We start from the raw sequence: 22,479 nt of genomic DNA on the forward strand, positions 1-22,479 counted from the left end.
GTCAAAATCGGAGAAATGGGAACTGTGTCGCGGCGGAAGATTAATTCGCGACGAGACGGTCTGCACGCTGAGCGGCGTCGTGTAACGGGAGAGAACGTCGGCCCGCTCGACTGGGGAGGAGTTTCTACATATAGAGGTAGACGCGAACCGCGAAACGATTCAGTCTCGTCCAAGCCACGCGACATTCGAACACACCTAACCGCGTCAACGAAAACTGCCGAAGGCCCTCAGCCAATAACCGATTGCAACTCGCGAGGCAATATTTATTTCGATTATTTATTTATTTGCCATCGTGTGTTTTCGTTGCCACGCGGGAGCCTGCGCTGAATAAACTGTTTACCAGCGGCACCGAGGGTGAGTTTGAAGCATGAAGTCAGTCGCGACCCGGAGCGACACGACTGCGCGCAATATTCGAGGTTTCATGGGGAATTGTGGCCCTTCGAGACTCAGTTTCTGGGAAACTTGAAGGGGGTGTTTGACGAATGATGAGAGAATCGATGGTTCCTTATCTCGAGTGCTTCGACTCGATTCATAAATCCATGTAATCTGTCACTGAATTTTTCTTGACTTCTGTTGGACTTAAATTCGATACGAGTCTGGAGATAGGGTCGATACGAATTCTGAAACGTTTGGTAGAGTGTGCTCGTTTAATAGCGATCAGTGTTTACAACGCAATACACAAAGATTAAATTGTTATCGGGGCGATCCTTGGGCGCGGATTAAAGGATTATCGATACAGCTTGCGGCTACCGAATCCACTGTGAAATTTGCGATAGTTCCTACTTCCTGTAAACGATTCTCGATCCTCCGTCATCATGGCGAAGAGTTATTTCCCCTTTTGCATGGGTATCAGACGATTATTTAATCTCGGTGGGTTTTATTCTTTCACGGTAGCTTGCATTGGTCTTATCATTTCCAAAGGATCTGATCTGATTTCCTCTGCACAGAATTTACGATTATTTGCTGGAGAATTTTTCGCCCGGGTCAATCTTGTTTCGCGAACAATTTACAACCATTTGTCTCGTTGGTCGTTTTTAGAGTACAGTGCCAGGATCGATTTATGACTGTTTTTAGCTGCGGAGGCCGTCTTAACACGCGATAGACCTGAAATTTTCTAGATAACGCATTCGTGAACTATAACTCTACATTCGTATTACTAATTGTATTTGCATTACTAATGCGTACGTACTTATATGCTGTAATATATCTTTTTAAGGAATTTTCCTAAATGAACTGTTTCCCACTTTTTCGAAGATGTTCGTTGAGTCGTTTCATATTCCATTGGAAACTAATTAGGATTACTGAATCCTTACATAGATTATTGAGCCTTGTCCAACTATGTTTGAAGCTTCAGAAATTTCAAAATTCACTACAGCAGAATATGATGGAATTTTCTGAAATTTTCCTTTTAGGATGTAGAACTAGCTGATGAATGAGGACACTAACTTGAAATTTAGATAAAAGTATGTTCGACGATGTTTCTTGTATTACTATTGACAGAAAATTCTTTATATAATAGTTTTAAAGAATTATATATTTCCTTATTTTTAGTATCTTTAAAATCCACTAATGATATTTTTTAGTATTTAGACATTTATTATTCTTGGAGATTAACTGCCTAATTCAGCACTTCTACAGTTTTATATTAAAAAATTTCACATGAAATCTATATAACATTAAATGGTACAAGATAAGAATTGATATTATATAAAAGAAAGGCAGAAAAAGTTAATTAGATTAACCCTCTGTGGTAATTACTTAACTGTTAATTTGATAAAGACTAGCTACAAGAAAGTACAACTTCAATACTTCGTCGATCTATGTATTCTGTTTATTAACATTTTCTTAATATAATTAGAAAATTACAGCAGACTTTCAACTTGCCTGCTGTCAATTAAAATAATTATGTAATTGAAAATTTTCTACGCAGAATGAAATTGCTTATTCGATATCTAGTTAGTGTCCTCATACGTATAGACATCTTCATGAATTTCCTCTAGTTTCTTCAAACTCATTATCAGAATTCAATCACAAATTTTCCTTGTTTCGAAAAGTTTTAAAAAGCGATACCACGTAAATTTTAGATAACAAACATGGAGCAAGGTGGCATCTCGATAATAACACCAACAGGGATCAATGACAATTCCGTGGGAAAATCAAAAAGCATCGGTATCACACTCAGATCGAACTCCAGCATACAAGCGGCTAAAGAGAAACTCAAATCACCCTGTAAGTACTATTTTTTATTTAATAATCTTTGCTTCAATACTACAATTATTAACGATTAACGTATAGGTACCTGTTCCTAATTTTCATTTTACTTATGGTTAGCCATACTGCCTACTGAAACGTACATTCTAGTTGAATTTTATTTATTGTATCTAGCTAATGAAAAAGTTCAAATAGATAAGATACTAGAATAAGTTGTAGTATAATTTCGTTTATTTATTTGCAATTAAAAACCAAAGTTTGAAATACCCAATAGAGTAATATTAACAAGGAAACAAAACCCTGAAACACTTAATATACATAGATATATAAAGCTTTCCAAACTAGACTTGAAAGGGAGACTGAACAGAGATATAAACTTGAAGGAGCTAAAGCTAGTTGGAAAGCTAATATGTAATATTGAAGTCCCATTCACAGATGAACCATACTATACTGACGTAGGTAATGATACTATGAAATGCAGTGTTTGAAAACTAAGGGCTGCTTTGAAAATTAAAAAGAGGTACGTTCTCAATCGCTATAGTCTTGTGATACGAAATCAATAATGAGACCATAAACTATACAAAATATACATGTTCCCCTCTTCAATTTAAATTCATCTCAACAACAATAAAACGAAAGAAAAGTGGGCAGCTACTCCAAAAATTGTCGAAAATACCAAGATCATAATGAGAAAGTGTATACAAAAGGTACACCAAAACATATGGATAAAATTATCTACATAGTGCAATCAACATCACGTTAAATCTCATAAAGAAGGGATGTAATAAAATGAATTAATATTCGTCAAAAGTTTGAAAGAATTCCCTGCAGCTGCATCGACAGCTGTTTAGCGCGAAGGCAGTACGTCTTGACGGCTGCACAGTGCTTAGCCACGTGATGTGATGGGTTGTTTAGGCACGTGATGCGATCGTGCTGTAATTCGGGCGAGCGAAGTAGAAAGGCGCCGTGCTCTTCCCTTTCTCAGCGAAAGAAAGGAGGAAAGTGCGCGACGCGACTTGCATTTTCTCGAAATCGGGCTAGCGTAGCCGCGAAAGTGGCTAAATCGAAGCCAAACGCAACAGATGTCCCATTAGCGTTGAAAAACGGGACGCAACGATTTGCATACCGTTCGCCGACGATTGTTCATTGTTGCTCGGTGCTCGAGATCGTTTGACAAATCGCGGATATCCCCGCTACAACTCAGGGGAAATTTATTTTTCAGACCGTTTCACTTTTGCCTACGCCAAGAGGCCGCCTTCGGTCGATGACAGCGAGAGGAAGGGAACTTCCTGTTTCTTAGTTGTCTGCCTTTTTCTGTTCTTCATTTTTTTGCAGTAGAAAAGAAAGTTGTCGAGAGGCTGCGTTCGAAGGAAAAATGCGATAGGACGTGGTGGGAAAAACGCGAGAAGCGCTTTTGCAGAGTGTTTTCACGAGTCCTGGAAATGGACCATGAGGATTTTAGAGTGGCAACCAGTGTCACTGAACTTGAATAGTTCAATTTTACTTGGGACCCCTGATTTTTCAATTGAAAGATATCCTCCTGGTGGAAAGAATGTGCAGAAGGGTGGTAGTGACGGGAAAATTTTTAAATTGTGAATCGTGATTTTTCAGTAATAAGGATGACATAAGTGTGAGAAGTCTGATAAAAGGAGAAATAGGAGAATGATTATAATTTTCAAATAAAATTATAAAAAGCTCAAGCTGGGTATCATATGCTATTAAAAATGATTTTCACTAGCAGGAAAAATAAGTAAAACTCTGTTTCAGCCTGCAAATATTATAACGTGAAATTTTATTTAATATTTCATATTATATAAGTATGATCTTTACGTAATTGTTAATTTGAACAATGATTTATGACAATGTTTTCATCAGACTTTTGTTGAATTCGTGACTAAATTTAACTGGCTTTTTTACCTTCGTTCTATTAGGCATTTTTAGTAACATTATCAGTTTTATTTGGTTTTCTGAATGTCGAAATAAATCACTACACTTTTGACAAACTGTGAACATGTTAAGAACAGGAAGTTCTTAACTAAATGTTACTTCACAGATAAAGTGCATAGAGTTTGCATCACACAAGTTAGTCTACATTATGGAGTACTTTTTAGTTAAAACAATATATTAGAAAAAAAAATATTTCTGCATTTCAACACCCTCTCACCTTACTACATTTCTAATTCTTTACGATTATGTTCTATATTTCAAAAATTAAATTTGAATTAATCTTTCGTCCGTATAAAAAATAATAGAGAGTAGTTAATAAATAAAATTCAGAGAAAGTGGTTTATATATAGAATTATTTCGATCAGTGTTCTAAACAGTACATTAAATCAAAGGGAAAGTATTTCAAAGCAATGAAATTTAAAATTAATGAGATCTCATTTTGAAGAGACAAAAAAACTGTTCCATAGCTGTGGAGTGAAACTGCTTAAGACTCTGAATGTTTCTAACTATTCCAACATGCGTCACTATTGTTTCATTCTTCTATGAGAAACACATTGTAAGAGAAAGTATAAACATAAAATTACAATATTAAACACAGTTATATCTTTTTATTATGAAAATCTGTGTTTAGGCATGTAGAACCTTAATTACTTTCGATTTACAATGATTATATTTTCATGTACAAAAATGTAGTAATAATTAACATAATTATATAATTTGAATTATATGTAACGTGTGATGTATAAAAAGAGGTGCAAAAGTATTAAAACCTACAAAATAAAATGATCTATAGGTGAAGATTAAAAATTTGGACTCTTTAATATTTAAGATATTGGTATCGTACGTTATTATGTTAATCACATCACTGTAGTGATAAGAATCTTCAAAACGAGAAAGCATCGTATTGTTAACGATCGATCTAGATTCCACGCCCGATAAAACACATTGTTTAAATTCTGTGTTGTATCAAAACGTCGTGTGTATCATTCTTCAGTGATAACAAAGATCGATAGGTTGATAGGTGAAAGCATTAACAACGTGTCAAGGGCAGTTGTACACCATCACCGACGCGTATGCATATTCCGTTTAAAATGTTCAATGGACGTTGACAAGTGTCGTACACATTAGACGACTAGACAAGCGAGTAATAACGCAAAAGAATTAGCATTATGTTAACGAGTGAGATAATTAGTACCGCGTTAAAAACAGCTATAACTGTACCGTTTAACCGTAACTGGCAGTAACAGCATTATAAAAACGGTAGGACAATTGCAACAAATGTGTCCTTATTGAAGGTACCCGTGATAGGTTAAAAGGTCAAATTTCCACGGTTGCTCACAATAAACACGAGAGTATGACGACGTCGAACGATTAAGAGCCAAAACCTAGTTTCGTCTATAGACCCGTTACATAGGCCTCTGGCAGCCTATTTAAAACCGGAAGATGGTCTGTCATTCACGACCAGCCTAACTACGCTAATTTCCTAGCCTGTAATACTTTGCAGGCATCGAAGTGGGGAATTAGGAATGTAAAAAGAGCGGTTCTCTTCGAATTAATGGGAAAAAACTATTGATACCACTATTGTCCTATATACGTACAATGTATACTGTTATACTAGGTCATGTCATAAATAATGTCACTGAAAATTATTTTATTTAGAAGAAAATTAATGTTCACAGGCACATTTTATGAGTGGTGTACAGACTATGATTTATTACGGCCGCTTTCGTTAACTTAAATAATTGTTTAACGTTTGTTAAAAAATATTTCTACTTAATGGATATCAAGTAGAATAGGCTATCGATGCTTTTCAATAGTGACAATTATTTATTTTCCGATACTAATGCTTTACTTACATTATGGCTGAGGACCATGCGAATTTTTATAGTTATCTACACTTCAACATTAGTATTTCTAATTTAAATTTCATAAAACGTTATCGAGATTCAAGACTATAGCTCATAATCGTGTTGTTATGAATTGTAAACAAAGTTATTGAATAATTAAATTCTTGTCTGTAATTCACTCTTACTTGTATATTGTATACGTATAATGATATATTTCTTATTCTTTTCTTCAACATAAATTATCCTCTTTACGTAACTGTGAAGTATTTTCTAAGACATGTTGCAATGTATGTTATGCCTTATTCATCTTCATATTGAAAAATTGAATGACAGTAAATACCTACGGCCTAAGGAACGATTGTTACTTATAGTGCTGAAGCATTCTACTCGTAATATGCATAAAAATTTCAATATGTAAATTTAAGGAAATTTTATATTCAAAATGTTACTCACAAATTACCACCCTTCATAAGAGCAAATATACAGGTTGTTCAAGTGTCAACAATTTTAAGGAGTAATTCTACGTGCTAAGATATGCGAGAATTGTGTCTGACTTGAGACTTATTCTACTTGCGGCGTGCATTAGCCAGATTAAATACAGCGAAATCAGTAGAACAAGTCCCAAGTCAGGCAGATTTCACGCGAATTTCAGGCGTTTTCTCGACAACTAATAACTTGAAAGTGAAGACTTAAATTCAATTTCGATATTCTTGATTTTCCCCTTATTATGACATGTATACAGAATCACTTCTTAAAATTTTTGAAATCTATTGTCAAATGTCCTGAACATATACGCATGAAAAAGTCTTCCTTTTATTTTGGTTCTGCAAGATTTATATCAAATAATTTGGCAATATCATTGACAAATCACAGATCAGTTATTCTTATCTTTCGAGGTTTTACATTATTGATTAAAGGAGATTGATTGACAGTCACCAACCATATTTCAAACATAGAAATGACAAATTCAATACAGTAATTAGACATATATAAGAAATAATCATGTTACTTACAAATTATATTTTATAAATTATTTCTTAGATATAATTGAACCTGCCATTTCTACGTTTAAAATTTGGTCGGTGGTTGTCAATCAGTGGTAATAGTGAAGCCTGATTGTCTCATAATTCCCATCTTACCGTCCAATTAAAGAGAACTCAATACTGTAGATGTGCCACTGATTATGAAATCAGTCTAAACAAAAAATCTAAAATAAATTTATCACTTAGCCTAGGCGTACACAACCGACAACTTCATCTGTCTAACCAAAGGTCGATTACAGCTTTAACAGAATTCTATATATAAATTTTCTTCTTATCCATTACATTGAAAAAGAAGAATTGTTCAGTCTGTAATCGGTCTTTAGTCAATCCAACAAAATTGTTGATCATGTACGCCTATACTCTGTGTTGTATCAATTGCCTATAAAATTAGGTTTATTTAAACTTTTAACTTAAACAACTTGCATAAACACTAGTACATATTACAATTACTGTCGCCCACTTATCAATACATCTTCACTACATCTTCCAACAACCTAGCTACTCGCCAAATCAAGCCTGCGAGCAATAAGCTGAACCAAGATCTGTTTCCATTAGACGATAATGATTTATCGCGACCCAACGCTGATAATTCACAAAGCCATTCGCGGAGTCGTTTCTCACGGCTGCTCCACTTCGACTAAAATGTAACAAGTTGAAATGTCAACGTCGTCGGGGAATGCAAATGTGTCGCAAGACGATGTCCTTTTGCGGACTAAGAACGCGCGGTCTCGTCCATCCGCGATGTCTGTGAACGAGATCGTCCAAAGCGTTTCTCTAGTTTTTCACGTTCCAGATACTTTCGCGGGAGACTTTCTTTCCGTGGCGGGAAGCACGTTGGATCGTTCGCCAGAACGAGCGCCGCTCAATCGAGCACCGTTAATCCCGCGGATCGTGCGAAAAACGGCAAATCGAGAGGCACGAGGAGAACGACGTCGGTTTGGTGACCGATCTCCGGGCGTTCACCACGAACTTGACCTACTGTCACACTTGCACACATCGTTCTGCACGCGTGCTCGGACAAATTTTATTTACAGCGTTCCTGGTTGCACTCACGACCGATTCGGAGCACTCCAGGCGGGATAATTTACGAATCGTGTTCTTATCGATCGAAGTAAACGATAAAGCGTGCGTTCATCGCGAGTTGTTGAGATTTCAAGTGCTATTTAATTAATTGGACGATTAGTATTAGCTGAGGTGGAAGCTTTGTAAACTGTTTGATAGTCAGAGTTCCTGGAATGTGTAGGAGAGGGGACTCCAGGGATCGAGGTGTACAAATCAGTGACTCTGTTGGAATCTTCCATAATTCGTGATGAGATACTTTAGAACAAGGTTTAGTCTAATAGGATTAACTTTTAACGAATATGAAAATATTATTTTGACATTAGACTATATGTCGTGAAATTACGAGAACATTTTGTTCTTCGTGGGCCAGCTATAATTATTATTATACAGGATATTTGAGATCGTAACTGACAAACTTTGCCAGTATATTTAAGAGGTTATTTGGAATAAAAAATGTTGCAATGCGTCGATTCGTCTTTATTTTTGAGATATAGATAAAAATATTGATGTATGTAGTTACTCAGTTAGGAGAATATTTCTGTGTTCATTGAGATTGCATTGTGGTCATTTTTAATAATTTATATAAAGCAGTGTAAGTAGTATAAATCAATGAAAACGTGGTTTTAAATAAATAATCATTATTGAAAGTTTAGTAGCTTGAATACTACTGATTATTTGAGGTTTACCTATATCACTAGCTTCCATATCTCGAAAACGAAGACAAATGAACTCATTGTACACGTAATATTTTTTGTTCTGAGTGACCTCTCAAATATGCTGGCAAAATAGGTCGATTTCGATCTAGAATTCCATGAATAGTATTTTGATTTTCGTGAGTCACTAGTGACTGAAGATAATTTTTCCATAGAAATCGATTGAAAATACAGAAGCATATAATGAAATACTTATATCTATAAAAATTGAGGTGTTCTACAATGCGTGGATCATGATTGATCTATGGTTAATTCTTAAACATCTGTTCCTTCAAACAGCTCAATTTTCATTAATAAAAATAACTTTAGATAACATTTCAGATGATCGTTAACATATTTCACTTTGCGTGGGTCATTGATAACCCACGCATTCTTCACTCAAAGTAAACTTTCAATCATTATAATAATATCATCGTGAAACACATCCTACCATTGTTAAAATCTTCTGTTAGCCATACGTCCCTAATGATCTATGGTAATCTTACTATCTACATCAAACGGATGCTCACAAATAACTAATCTTGTTGATGATCCGACAAGGTTGTCATTCAAATTACGACAGAATCTTGATTAGACAGCTTAACACGAGAATCAAAGCTGAAGCACTCTGCCGGAGGCTAATTTAATTATTTTGAGTAAACTGCTGTTGAATTATAGTTTAAGCCATGATCAATATTGTAATGTACTTTTATTACTATTATACCGAATGATCGTAATCCTGTATTAAGGGGATTATGAATAATTGAAACTTAGAATTAGTGAATCGAGGTTCTATGTTGAAATTTTCACGAAGTAAAAGACTATTATCAAGGGTCACGTCACAGAGTTAGTAAAAACATTTTATTACGTGTGATATTCGTGACTCACGATTTACTGACTTACTCATTCGAATTAGCTAATCTTCCATTAGCAAAAAGAACTTCATGCTAAAAAATACTGAATTATTCAGTTTAGTCAACATCAACTCCCAGATAGCAGACTCCATATTCCAATTTTAATCATCTAATTGCCATACCCTGAATCCTAATTCAGTATGAATTTCATACATTTCTACCTCCATGGATAAAAGCAACTTGTTCCAAAAAGGGGTACGTGAACCATTCAAAGAATTTAACAGGATTATAATTTAAAAAATACTATACATATATTAAAAGATAGACTAAATCTGGATTCTCACCTACTTATTTTATAAACCATTAAGATATGAGAATAGATATAAAATTGCTCACTAGAGTGCATTAAATTCTAGATGCTTTCAATTTGTTTTCGCCATATGTCATATAAAATGCATCTACTGGCAGCTATGGGAACCGCAGGATTAAGGTCCAATATTTTACAATTTTAAATCTCACTTAAAAGGCATTCAACCTCTCCACGTTAAAAGCCATTCAATCCCGACCTGTTGTATAACGTTACGTTTACGTTCCGCGTGGCTGGCCATAGAACCAACACACTATGAAACCCACTAACGTTTTGGCTGCACAAAAATGACGTAATAGGCACATCGTTACACAAATTAATTTGTTACCGTCTCGCCTATCGTTTCATCTCCTGGAACGAGTTCTTTCATATCTTCTCTAAACCGCTTTTCCGGAAGCTCCGATGGAGAGCAAGCTTACGCAATCCGAGTCGAAATTGCATTCGCGATTCGCCCAGATTCGAGATAATATTTTTTCTGGAATTCTAAGAATCCGCTGCCCGAGAAGACAGACAAGGGAACGTGTTGCGGAAAGTGCGGAAGAGTCGCTAATTGGAGCGCGTAATGGTAGAGCATAAAGCAGTCCTCGATCTTGAAAACTTTCACGCGTGCACTCGTCGAATCGTAAAGTGTATCGCTCCTAGAGAGAGGCCCAACTGCAGCGAAAAAAAGTAGAAATTGACTCCACGCGCTTTCTACTCTTTTCCCTCAAGGGGTTATTATATTGCTATTTCCACAGATTTTCATTTCGCTGGATTCAAACGCAGATCAAACTTGAGAAAATTCAAACTGTAAATACGTTGGTCGACGAGATACTGAAGTACCGAGTCGCTATCGAAATTTTCATCGTTAAGATTATTCTGCTGCGCTGACAATGCACCTCTCTACCTTATTGATTGGCTATAAAGGTGGGATTGACAGCTCTGCGTTTATTCAGCAGATGGCGTGTTGCTCCGCGGAGAATCGTTAATTATTGAGATGGAACGAGAAAACAATGTGGATCCCTAGCCTCCTTTCACGGACCTTTCACTATTTAGTTTCCACGATTCAATCGCGGTATATTACTTTCTCGATTCATAATTACGGCCAGTAACTTTCATCATAATTGCAAGCAGCACCTATTCTTCTTGTAATTTTACTTGCAATTAAAACACGGATACCATCTTCTGACGACGGAAGTAGACTCTCTTGAAAGGAAAACTCTAACTCCCATTTTTGTGTTATGCCTCTACTGATTATACTTCCTTGTTTGTGAACACCCAACCAAAAAGTGCAGGTTATGTCATGAAAGGTTTTGTAAGAATATTTCGTTCCATGCCAGGATAATCCGCGTTGCAATTTTTATGTAACAGTTTAGGTAATCCCTAAATAACGCAGAGAACCGTGCGAATGAAAAATGCTTTTTTTCAGGACCCGCCAGATTGGAGTTTATAAAATCTCGCTATTGTTATAACTACGGTTGCAAATATGACGTAACTTCGCGTGGACGCAAGAATTTGTCGATTTTTGTGACACGTCGCTGAGAGAGCGTTAACTTTTTGGTGAAGTTTCTGTTGGGCGGAGAGCACAAAATGTGCGGTGCACCGTGTAACGAAATTTGGAATTTTTATATAACTGTTTGTATCGCAAACTTTTTGTGAACTTAAGGAAATCTTCTGATCTGGAACTGAAAAAAATCGATAATTTGTATCTACTGTTTCTTGAAGACAAAAGTCTTGAAAATAAGTTCTAAGAGTACTTTGTTGGAAGTAGAAGCTTAACGAAGTTATGTGTCTTGCAAAGGCAGAGGAGACCAGGGACAAACGTAATAGTTTGGGTTTTTGATACGTAACTTCTAAGTTGTATATGATTTTTAAAAATGTCATATATGACAGTAAACCTACATTACTAAGCAATATAGGTTCAAAAAGCTATGTTTGAAGAAAAGCATGTTTAAAGTTGGTCTGCTGATGGTGCGCAACTCCTACTCATTAAAAGCCTATAACTTTGCTAATTTTTAGAATATTGCAGCCTCTTTTCAAGTGCATATTTTTCAAACATCAAAGACGTGAAAAATAGAAAAAAAACGAATTTTTGAAAACTCTAAACCGAAACCTCCCTTAAGAGATAAGAGTTCAATAGTCATTTATTTCATTACAGTTAAATATTGCTATCATTTCAATTTCCTTTACAGTTGATTTATCAAGTGTACCTATATGCAGCCTTAAGCAATTGCGCGCGTGTGTACATACAGTCGCACGGGGGTCATCGACGCGTTTCCGCGACGCGTGACGATATGCTAAAGCACGTTCAGCCCAGAATCACGACCGAGTTCTCGCGATTAACCGCGTGTCGACCGGATATAATTAGAAGCCAACACGTGTCACGCGCCATTTCCATCAGTCCGTTCTATCGAGAGCGACAGTGATCCCTCATCGACGTTCGTCGATCAAACTCGTTCCACCGTGGCGACAGCCTCTAAGCTACCTTCAACGATTTGCATACGATCACCTGCATTGATAGCCGCGTCTGTATTACGGCACGTCTCAGTCAGGTTCAGGCGAAATCCCTCTTATCAGCGATAAGGACGCAGCTTCAGGAGCTTTAGTACCCTCCTCTACGACAGAACACACGTACGAAGTTGTGTGTCTGTCTAGTTTACCAGCAAATTCGCCGACTGAACCCGTGCGAGCCGTTTGACCTCTGGATCGATTTCTTCATCGTAGATACTCCCTTTATCACTTCTGCCGCACGTATACGTAACGGTGACCCGAGATTGCAGCGTTCGAGATAAATGGAGCAGAAGCACTTTGCGAGGTTGCAAACCTCTAACGAGGAATATTCAAATTTCAGGAGTTTAAGGGGAGCAGGTAATACCTCCTATGATTTTGTCTTGCTTATCATTGTTGCAATTGGAAGACTTCCTTTGATACGAGACGAGGGAAACTTTAAAAGACCCTTTCGTTATTCTGTATCGCTGCTTACTTGAGTGATCATCCCTGGTGTTAGTAATAATTAAAAAATTCTTGATTAAACGTTTATGTGGAACGGTTGCAAAGTTCTACTTGTTTTGAACCTAAAACAAGTGGCTCCCTCTAGTTTGCACTTCGATTTCATAACTGACCCTAATAGTTAAATGTGATTTTTTGGTTACTTAGTTAGTATCTTTTCCTTGTAACGTCTCCTTGCTGCGTTCCCCTATCCTGAAATTATTCTAAGTAAACGTGTTCTGATTTCATGCGCTCCCACTCGAATTGCTAACAAGACGAAAGTGAGCTATCAATAAATCAGCTGACCTTAACAACGTGTCCCTCGCTGCAAGCTTACGTCAATGAGCCAAGAACATACAGCGAGGAAACAGTATTCTAATGTCTTTCAGTATGTGTATTTCTTCATATGAACAGTATATCGGCAACTATTTGAAGATATGATATTGCTCGTGGCTCTGTTCTTGAAAAGAATTTCCTAATAATAAATATAATGTTCAATTTCTGAGGAATCTTTACCGGTTTGAGTACTGTTTAAGCTGAATATGACAGTATGTATCCCTTTTTGGGATACAGTGATCCTTCGCTATACGTTCTCGATGCTCTACAAAACATAAAAAATTTGTTTGAAGATAATTCTTGCTTCGGTACTCTATTTTCGATTTATTGAAATTATGGGTCATAAATAAAACTCTACGAAATTAATAAGAAGAATTTAGAAAATGCTGACTAGAACCTTGAGCTTATTTCCAGGGTATAATATATTAACAAATATTAAAAGATTTAGATATTGAAAAATTTGAATATTTAAAAATTTTTTTGTATAAAGATTTTAAACCTTAAGAATTTTATTATTTGAGGAGTTTGGAATATGAAAACTTCAATATTTGAACATTTAAGCTGATGAAAATTTAGGTACCTACATGTAGATGTAAATCATGAGAATTACCTCATTAGATTACCTACATGAAGACTTTAATATTTGAAAATTTCGATATGTGATTATTTCAATATTTTTTAATGTTATACAAATTGTAAAACATTGAGAAATATAATTGTAAAATTGCTCTTGAAGATATCAAAACCTATATTTGTTAGACCTTGCATTTATATGTATGTTTGAGAATTAAAAAATTTGACTAAAACCAGTCACAAAACAATAGATATAACTATGTCGACCAAAGAGGATTATCGGTACATACAACTCAACAAAACTGGCAAAAATTGACTACCAAATAATGGAAACACTGAAGGCGCTTCCCTTCGCCATTAACACAGTCGTTCTACTCGAGGTCAAAATTCCAGCACCCACATTCCCTGTAGGTCAAAACTCAACCGCTCCCAATCGTATTTCGATGTCCTCAACAAAAGCCCCTGCAGGAACCGTTTGCTCGACGGACTGAGCCAGTCCTCGCATAACTTTCATGCAAATTCCCGCTTGACCCCTAACACCACAAGTTTGCACAGCCAGTAATCGCGTTCGACAAGCACGGCGGTCGAAGTCGTCAAAAGTTCGCTGGGAAGTACCGCAGGAGTCGATCGAACTTGTATGCTCCGTCTCCATCGCTTCCGGTTCAGTTGTTACCAAATATTCACAGGATAGAGCTGGATGTTTGATATCGAGAGAGAAACGCTAGGCGAAGACGCGCCTGGGCGGCAAAGTTTGAACGCGCGACAAGGGAGAGTGGTCTTCGGGGGCCCTTGGAAAGGGGTCATCTAAATTTATTCGAGTTACGAATTTCATTCGGGGCGGCTCGATGCAGATCTCTTCGCGTGCCCGTGATAAAGTATACAGGAGGAAAGGTAAACGGGGCAATTTGCTCGATTCCAAACGGAAACGGTATCGATCGAGCGTACTCGTTCACGGTTACCTTAATGAGACGGAGTCAGAGGGCCCCCGACGTAATTAAGAAAATTGCCGTCGATCGAGCGTGGATTCGCGCCACGAGAACGTCGCACGTGCTCGTTACGGTATTATTCAGCGTGAGACCCGCTCGAATATCAATGCTTAATGAAATCGGCTACTAAAATTCACGGGGCGAACCTTAACCTCTTGACTTCTGTCGATTATGCATTCGCCGCGTAAAAATAAGACCAGTCGTTTCTACGGTGATCTCCTTGCCTTTTAAGTAGTCATACCTTTCTCTTTTTATCTTTACGCTTTAATAATCGAGAGGAGTTGGCCTACCAACTCCTAAGTCTGGATCGGTGGTTACTTTATAGACGTTGCCTTGCTTAATCATTAATTAGCTATATCATATTATTATATAGTAGATAATATAGACACGGAGATTGTTACACTATGATTAAACCTTGCTGTTATTAAATATTTGAAAAATTAATACAGCGTCAATTTTTATACGAAGAAGTAGTGTGTACTATGAGTTTTTGTTAAAATATACTTTAATTATATGAAGAAAAGAATTTCTAGTTAAATTAAAAGTAAAAGATGATTCAAGTAGAAATTTAAGATGTTTGGGATCTTGACTTATAAAGAAAGTGGTAATGTGGAACTCTTTTCTGTTTTTATGTAGGTGATTTTTCTGGATCTGAAGATAAGTGAATTAACTAAAACCTTTTCCCTTATTAACTTTGTTCTTGGTCAATATAAAGTTATCAACTAGAATATTTGGTAAATGGAATATCATTGTTATTTTGATATCTTTTATTATTATTTGTATGAATGTATATTTAGCGTTATTATTACTCATAAAATAGTATTATTACTAATGTTTCAGTAAATGTTTTAATGCACCTGAATATCGATGAACCTGTCATAATCGACAGTGTGTATAGCTACATATTAAATAGTATCAGAAATAAAAGATATTGTTTCAGAGAGTATACAGAATCCACAAAAGTAATGTAATAGCTAACTTGTCCTAATTTTTAAATTATTCAATTAACTAATTAAAAGCTTCAGATGAGCGTTCAATGATCCATAACTTCAGCACATCATTTTGATCAAATACATATAATTAAGATATTGTTTTTAAAAAAAATGGAACACTAAATAACACAAGAACATGACAGATATTTACAGTGTAGTAAGTTTAAAGCTATGTCTACATTGAAGCAACAAGAGGTAACATTTTGTCAACACTGGTGTAAAAAATTAGAAAAACATAGAACACTTTTGGAGAATAAGTTCTAGACAGAAGGATAGTGAAAAGTTCAAATGCATATAATGCCTGAAAACGCCTAGTTTTTTAGTTACAGTCTATATACAACAAGAGGCGATAAAATGCTCCTTGTCGTTGCCTCAGTGTAATTATAGCTTTAATTTAGCAAATCACTAGATTTCCTAGGCTAGCTTGACCTGATAACCATGAAAATTGGTGAAAAAGGAATGCTATTTTGTCGATATTTTCGCGTCTGAATTCACATCAGTAGTACGATGTTTCTCCACCCAGAAGATGGACTGGGGTTCAACCACGTCGTCCATCAACTGCATCTTCCATAATGACTGTGCGTCCTCTTTCCTTAACACGTTTACAGATTGAAACATAATCGCTGGAAACATTCTGTTCCCATACTTGATTGACTATCGCCAATTTATCTACTAAAAATTAGGTACAGTATTCCTCGGATAACCTGCTACTCTTTGCCCCGATTAAACCGCAACAAACTTGTCCTCATCGTCGTTTTTCGTTCACTCAAGACGTGGGAGACTTCATATGAATATTCAATACTTAAAAATGATCAGACCTTAAAAGATAAGGGTTAAGATATGTGTTAGGTAGTAAAAATGTTAAATTCTGCTATTTTGGTTACATGTTCATGGAAGTGATATCGATCGATTCTTGATAGTATCATGTATGTACATTGAGGGAACTTGATATTAAAATAGATACGAAATAACGTAGGCTATTTTTAGGTGACATGCTATCTCATATTTGGACTCTACTTCCCTAAATCTGGAAAATCCATTAGTAGTAACTGTATGGTAATCTGATGGTAAATATAGAGAATTTAATATGCAAAAGTGGATGTTCTGAGGTTGGCTTTTACGATTTCGAGATGCACGCGTGTTTAAGTAGAGTTCACATTCCAGTACAATAATCTTGCCTCGACTTACGATTCATACTTCATCTATATGTATATGTAGATAGGATCTTATAATTGTGTTTGCGTTACGAAAGTTGTATTCACGACGAAGTTTGTAGTAGTTCCATCGTTGATCGGTAATTCGCTGTCACATCAAAGGACAAGCAAACATCGTGTGAACATGCATAATTGGTATATAAATAACATGAATCGTACTGAAAATCAACAACAGGACGAAATTCAACCTGAGGAAAGTCGTCGGATAATTTTCTTTTCTCCTCAGGAAATGTATAGAAGAGCACGCGACAGGTCTTCAGTATGTACGTGTGGGCCCTGCTTTAGAATCAATGCAGATATAATTTATGATTTACGAAAAATTATTTTTTTATGATTAGTCTTCATTGTTCGCTAGTGGATCTCTAATAATTCTCTAATCGAAAAGTATATGTTTTATGTGTAATTTTATCGTACAATTATTTGTTCCTGAATATTGTACAACTGAGATGACAGTACTAAACAAATTTCTTTATCCTCTTTGACTTATATTTTTATTATATTGTAGTCGTAACACTTTAATTATAATATTTGTTACGTTTAGTGTCATTAGTATTTTTCATTCAACTTTTACTTCTTTTATACCACATATTAGCTATTTTTATTGTTCTTTCTCGATTTATTGTTTATACACTCAGGTTACCATTATGACAGCTCGAAGCAATTTGGCTTTTGCAAATGTAAAATATTATATGCTCGTTAATAGTTTATTATTATTACGTCAATTAGATCATACATAACGAAATTGATTTCATATTTTATATTTTATATTCTAGACTCTATATAGGCTGTGTCAAATTCTTATTTCTAAATATGTGACTTGATTTATGCTGCGTTTCGTATCATGTTCATTGAAGAACGTAAATATATAAAGTCGTCACTTCCATAAAGAATTAACAAAAAATTCAGAATTTAATATTTTCACTACTGAATGCTTATTTATCGTGAATTTTATAAAATTCAGTGACGTATGAAAAATTTATTGACCTCCCCAAATAGGAGGCATTTAGTAAAACCTGAAAATTAACAGTTTATTCAGGGCATACTGTAATATTCAACTGACAGCGTTTGGTTGATTGAAACAACTACTGAAATAATGTGTGGAATTTTGGTGTGAAACATTGTTGAGTGTAATGATGGAATATCGATAATTAGTAACTTTAGTGGGCTAATTCCTGATTCTTAAGCGATTCAAAAGTATGTCTATACTGTTGAATAATTGTTCAGACATGATGTTTCCTAGCGAATATATTCCAATCTAAACATCACTTTGTGAAAATGTAATCACGAGTTCACTTTATATGTACTTAGCTTCAGGTTTTGTATGCAAGTACTGTGCAGCTTACACGAATGCAGGCGACATACATACAAATCATCTTTGCTATTAATATTTCTAATATGTGTTTCGCAATAATTGATCTAGCCATGAATATGACCAGAATCAGGAGCTTAATATTCCTTCACAATCAAACCTTAACTCCTATCGAAATCTCTGTATGCATAATTGATTACTATTACTGAAAAACCTCGATATTTTTTTTCAATCATAAATGGAACTTCGAGTATTACGATCACATATAATGACTTTAATCCCTTGCATTACAATTTAGTTTGATACCCTGCTAGACGAAGTCGTTACCCCTTCTTTATGTGTTTCCCATAATCTGTACAACGAGTCTGACGCGTGAGTTCCGTGTTTGACCCGGATTCCCTACTCCAAATCTCGTTATTATAAGGCAAGGGATTAGGAAATTATGGCAGGAACTCTTCCTTCCCAATATTTGATAATTTCCTAGGGATAATCATCAAGACTGGGTAAAGATGTGAAATAAAATTAACAAATAATTATTTGAAACAATATTTAAGTTCGTTATTATAGACGTTTGAACAACCATCCACAATTGCTACTACTGATCTCTTATCACACTTCGAAGTTCTAAGCTGCTTTTCTCTGTACACCTTCCTATTCTCTGTTACCTGAAATCTCACAATCTATGTTAAGATATCCCAGTTCAAGCACACTGCTAAGTTCACATGTTAATTTTTATTTCCATATTTAATTCAGTCACTTCCACTCTTAGTCTTATACTCTTAATATTTAAGGTAAGAAAATCATATCAATAACCCAAAAACCGCCTGGGTTGTTTTAGGGCTGACTGCTTTGGTAAAAGAAGACGCCAGCGGATGGGAGACGTTGCTGGTCGGCGTGGCTGAAATAGTCGGGACCGCCCTTTTAGTATTCATTGGTTGCACTGGTTGCATCGGTAGTTTCGGGACTGTCCCTAGTACGCTCCAGATCTCGTTTACCTTTGGATTCGCCGTCATGATTGCCATACAGGTAAAAAGAATTAATAGATACAGTATCTTTTCGTTACAATTTTGTTGCTTTAAAATTGCTTTAATTTAACAAGATTTTAAAATTATTTGAAACAAATCACTGTCTACACTGGGCCATTATAAACTTGTCAGTAAAGCTTTAACATGTAACGAGAAGACACTGTCAGGGGGCAGATTTCAAGATAGATCTCGTCAACACTATATTTGTCTTTTTGCAATTAACATTTGTAATAAACTGTTTATTTTTCTTTAGAGCATTGGACATATCAGTGGGGCTCATATCAACCCCTCGCTAACAGTAGCCGCAGTGATTCTTGGGAAAAAGTCCCTGCCCATGGCCATTCTCTACATCTGCTGCCAATGTATAGGAGCATTATTGGGTTACGGCTTGATCAAGGTCTAGAAATCACAATTACTCATATTTTTCCTCCAACTTCTTTAACTTCTTTAGACTCATAAGTACTGTGGACAGATAACGCCAGCAGTTACATTTTTATTTGAAATTGAAACTTTTGCTCACTCTAATAACGACGCTAATGCAAATGTATATATACACATAAATTTAAGTACACAAAATAAGTAACAACAAAAACTGTTCTAATCGCAACAAAAACTATTTCTATCACGATGATAGAAATTTATCGAAATTAGAGGAAATCATGTTGAAAAATAGTCACGTAACCGTACAGCCAAAAGTAAAACTACAATTTCCTTTTGTCTCACTGATCTATGCTCATCTTTCGCTCTTTCATTGAAATAAGGTCAAATCTTTCCAGTCCACAGTCTCACAGTTAATCACCCTGAACTGATTTACTCAAACTTGAGTACACTTTAACCAATTTAAGACCAATAACCATTGAATCATGCAATACGTGTCCCTGTTAGTCCAGTATCTACCATTTCTCCCTCTGGGGGAAGGACAGCATTATCCAAATACGCCAATCGCGAATGTGTTAAACGCGTAGGACAAATATGATCCTTGGACCTGAGAAGATTAACGAGACACTCAAGTTAATGAATTTGTGATCCTCCATACAGACGATAACACCGCCAGAGCTAATGTACCATGAATTGAATGCTGCATCCTCCTTTTGCGTGTCGGACGTCAACAGCAGTCTGACCCCGACGCAAGGCTTTACAGCAGAAGCGATCGCTACTGGGATTTTGACCCTGTTCGCTTGTGGCATCTGGGATTACAGAAACGCCAAGAACACAGACTCCATGTCCCTGAGATTTGGTCTGTGCATCACAGCACTCTGCTTCATCTTTATCCCCTACACAGGATGTAGTTTGAACCCTGCTAGAACGCTAGGCCCCGCGGTGTGGAATGGATACTGGACGAATCACTGGATCTACTGGTTGGGGCCCTTCACAGGAGCCATTGTGGCATCGCTTTTGTATCGCTGCATATTCCTCTGCGATAAATATTTGGGCAACCGAAGCCCTGGGGGCATGGAGACGTAAATGGGAAACAGTGCAGGTGGGTTCAGAAGGAATCTTTTTTGCGCCATTTTAGGGTAGACTTGAAAAACTGGTTAGGTCGAGTCAGAAGAAAAGCAAACGAGAAATAATACGGATTGTCCAGGTTATATCTAGCTGGGGTTCTTTAGAAGGAAAACTCTAGTTCAACTTAGAGGGTAGTTAGTGACCCTATTTGAAATAGGAAATCAATTCTTTTAACTATTCTTAACTCTCAGCTGGAATGGTGTCAATATGATCGTTTATTAACACGGTCACTCTGATTCTATTATCAAAGTAACTTATATCACAGTATCCAAAAAGATTCATATACTTTTTAAGTTCGTTAATGCCCACAAAATATTTTTATGTATTTTTCATCTCATAGATAGAAAGTTAAGTTAGTAGAACTATTACAACTCAATCATACTAGTTGAGAATCTTTCAATCGCTTCAATTCGTTCCTAAAGGAATCGAGGTTCTCAAAGTTGCTGACGACTCTGCTCATCAAACGTATCTTTCCCCTTTCAGCAGGCAAGATTGCATTCCGGTAGTCCACGGTTCACAATCACGAGCGAGAAATCCTAATCGTGTCCGCGTTTACTCGGGTCGCAGGAACCGGAAGCAGGCCTTTGGTCCACGACAATTTTTCGAAGGGAGAAGAACGAGAGAAACGCAGGAGAAACTCGGGCTATCTTTGGTTCACGAAGATCACGAAAATCGTCTTCGAACCAAGTGGATCAAGAACCGCCACGCGAGGAGGACTTCTCGGCTATTGGCTGAATATAAACTTGGTTATAAGTGAAGCAACAATTGCTTTCAGACTAAGCTTTGGGCGAGGTTTCTTACCATGTCATTCCATGAAAGCGCGTTAATTCAGACAAATGTAACAATATCGTTTTTAAACAGTTCTTGGACGTCCGCCAAACTGTTTTATTTTGATCATTTTATTACTAGATCCTCAAATACTTTTATTTATATTTATTTCTCACAGTTGGAAGCAAGGAAACTGTAAACTTTTATGAGTATTATTATAGATAACTGATCGTCACCCTCCAAAAGGTGTCTGAATCTACTAAAATTCATATTGTCGAGTTACTCTATCGAATACATTTGACCTTTCTCTGTAAAAAAAAAAATGCCTAGCTTTTGACCGCGTATTTCGAAACGCAAAATTTACCGCTCGTTAGCCTTCCGTGTGGAAACGCGAAATAATAGAATTAGCCGGTCACGTTCAGGAATTTAGTCGCTATGGCGTCGCTCGCTGGAAACTTTTAATTGTCGCTGCAGTTGCATCGAGAACGGTTTTCGTTCTCGTCCAGACAGCAGAGCGTGTCTTTTCGAGCGATAAATTATTAATTTCGAGAAAGACTCGAGGAGTAACGAATTTCAGGGACGAATTTGTAAGCACAGAAATGTCTCTAAATAAATTTGATACGTTTCAAGAGTATTCCTTTTACTGCGTTTAGTGCTGTTCGATCGCCTAGGGATGAATTCAGCGATCAATTAACGAGGTTTCCGAGTATTTCACCCTTTAACAAAATTCAATACATTTTTCCAGCATCCAAATGAAATTCCATCCCAGGAAATCACTGT

General features: G+C 36.3%; 1 protein-coding gene across 2 annotated transcripts; it reads left to right on the top strand.

Annotated features, from left to right (window-relative positions):
• The first annotated feature begins 107 nt into the window (after window positions 1-107).
• On the top strand, window positions 108-22,333 carry LOC143180946 (aquaporin-like). 2 transcript variants are annotated; one of them, XM_076381008.1, is made up of 6 exons: window positions 108-354; window positions 2,085-2,229; window positions 19,239-19,426; window positions 19,679-19,822; window positions 20,464-20,905; window positions 21,415-22,333. In XM_076381008.1, exons 2-5 carry the CDS (start codon window positions 2,094-2,096, stop codon window positions 20,887-20,889), a joined length of 894 nt encoding a protein of 297 aa, XP_076237123.1. In that variant the 5' UTR covers window positions 108-354; window positions 2,085-2,093; the 3' UTR covers window positions 20,890-20,905; window positions 21,415-22,333. The 2 variants fall into 2 exon arrangements, with proteins under 2 accessions (XP_076237123.1, XP_076237124.1); XM_076381009.1 differs by having other exon boundaries at window positions 21,418-22,333.
• Window positions 22,334-22,479: the final 146 nt, after the last annotated feature.

This window comes from Calliopsis andreniformis, chromosome 6 (genome assembly GCF_051401765.1).
Source record: "Calliopsis andreniformis isolate RMS-2024a chromosome 6, iyCalAndr_principal, whole genome shotgun sequence".
NCBI lineage: Eukaryota > Metazoa > Arthropoda > Insecta > Hymenoptera > Andrenidae > Calliopsis > Calliopsis andreniformis.

Bases quoted from the DNA above. Each gene is read 5' to 3' on its own strand.
- LOC143180946 (XM_076381008.1), top strand. From the start codon at position 2,094: ATGGAGCAAGGTGGCATCTCGATAATAACACCAACAGGGATCAATGAC. The intron at 2,230-19,238 runs GTAAGTACTATT...GGGTTGTTTTAG, and splicing joins AGAGAAACTCAAATCACCCT to GGCTGACTGCTTTGGTAAAA. The intron at 19,427-19,678 runs GTAAAAAGAATT...ATTTTTCTTTAG, and splicing joins CCGTCATGATTGCCATACAG to AGCATTGGACATATCAGTGG.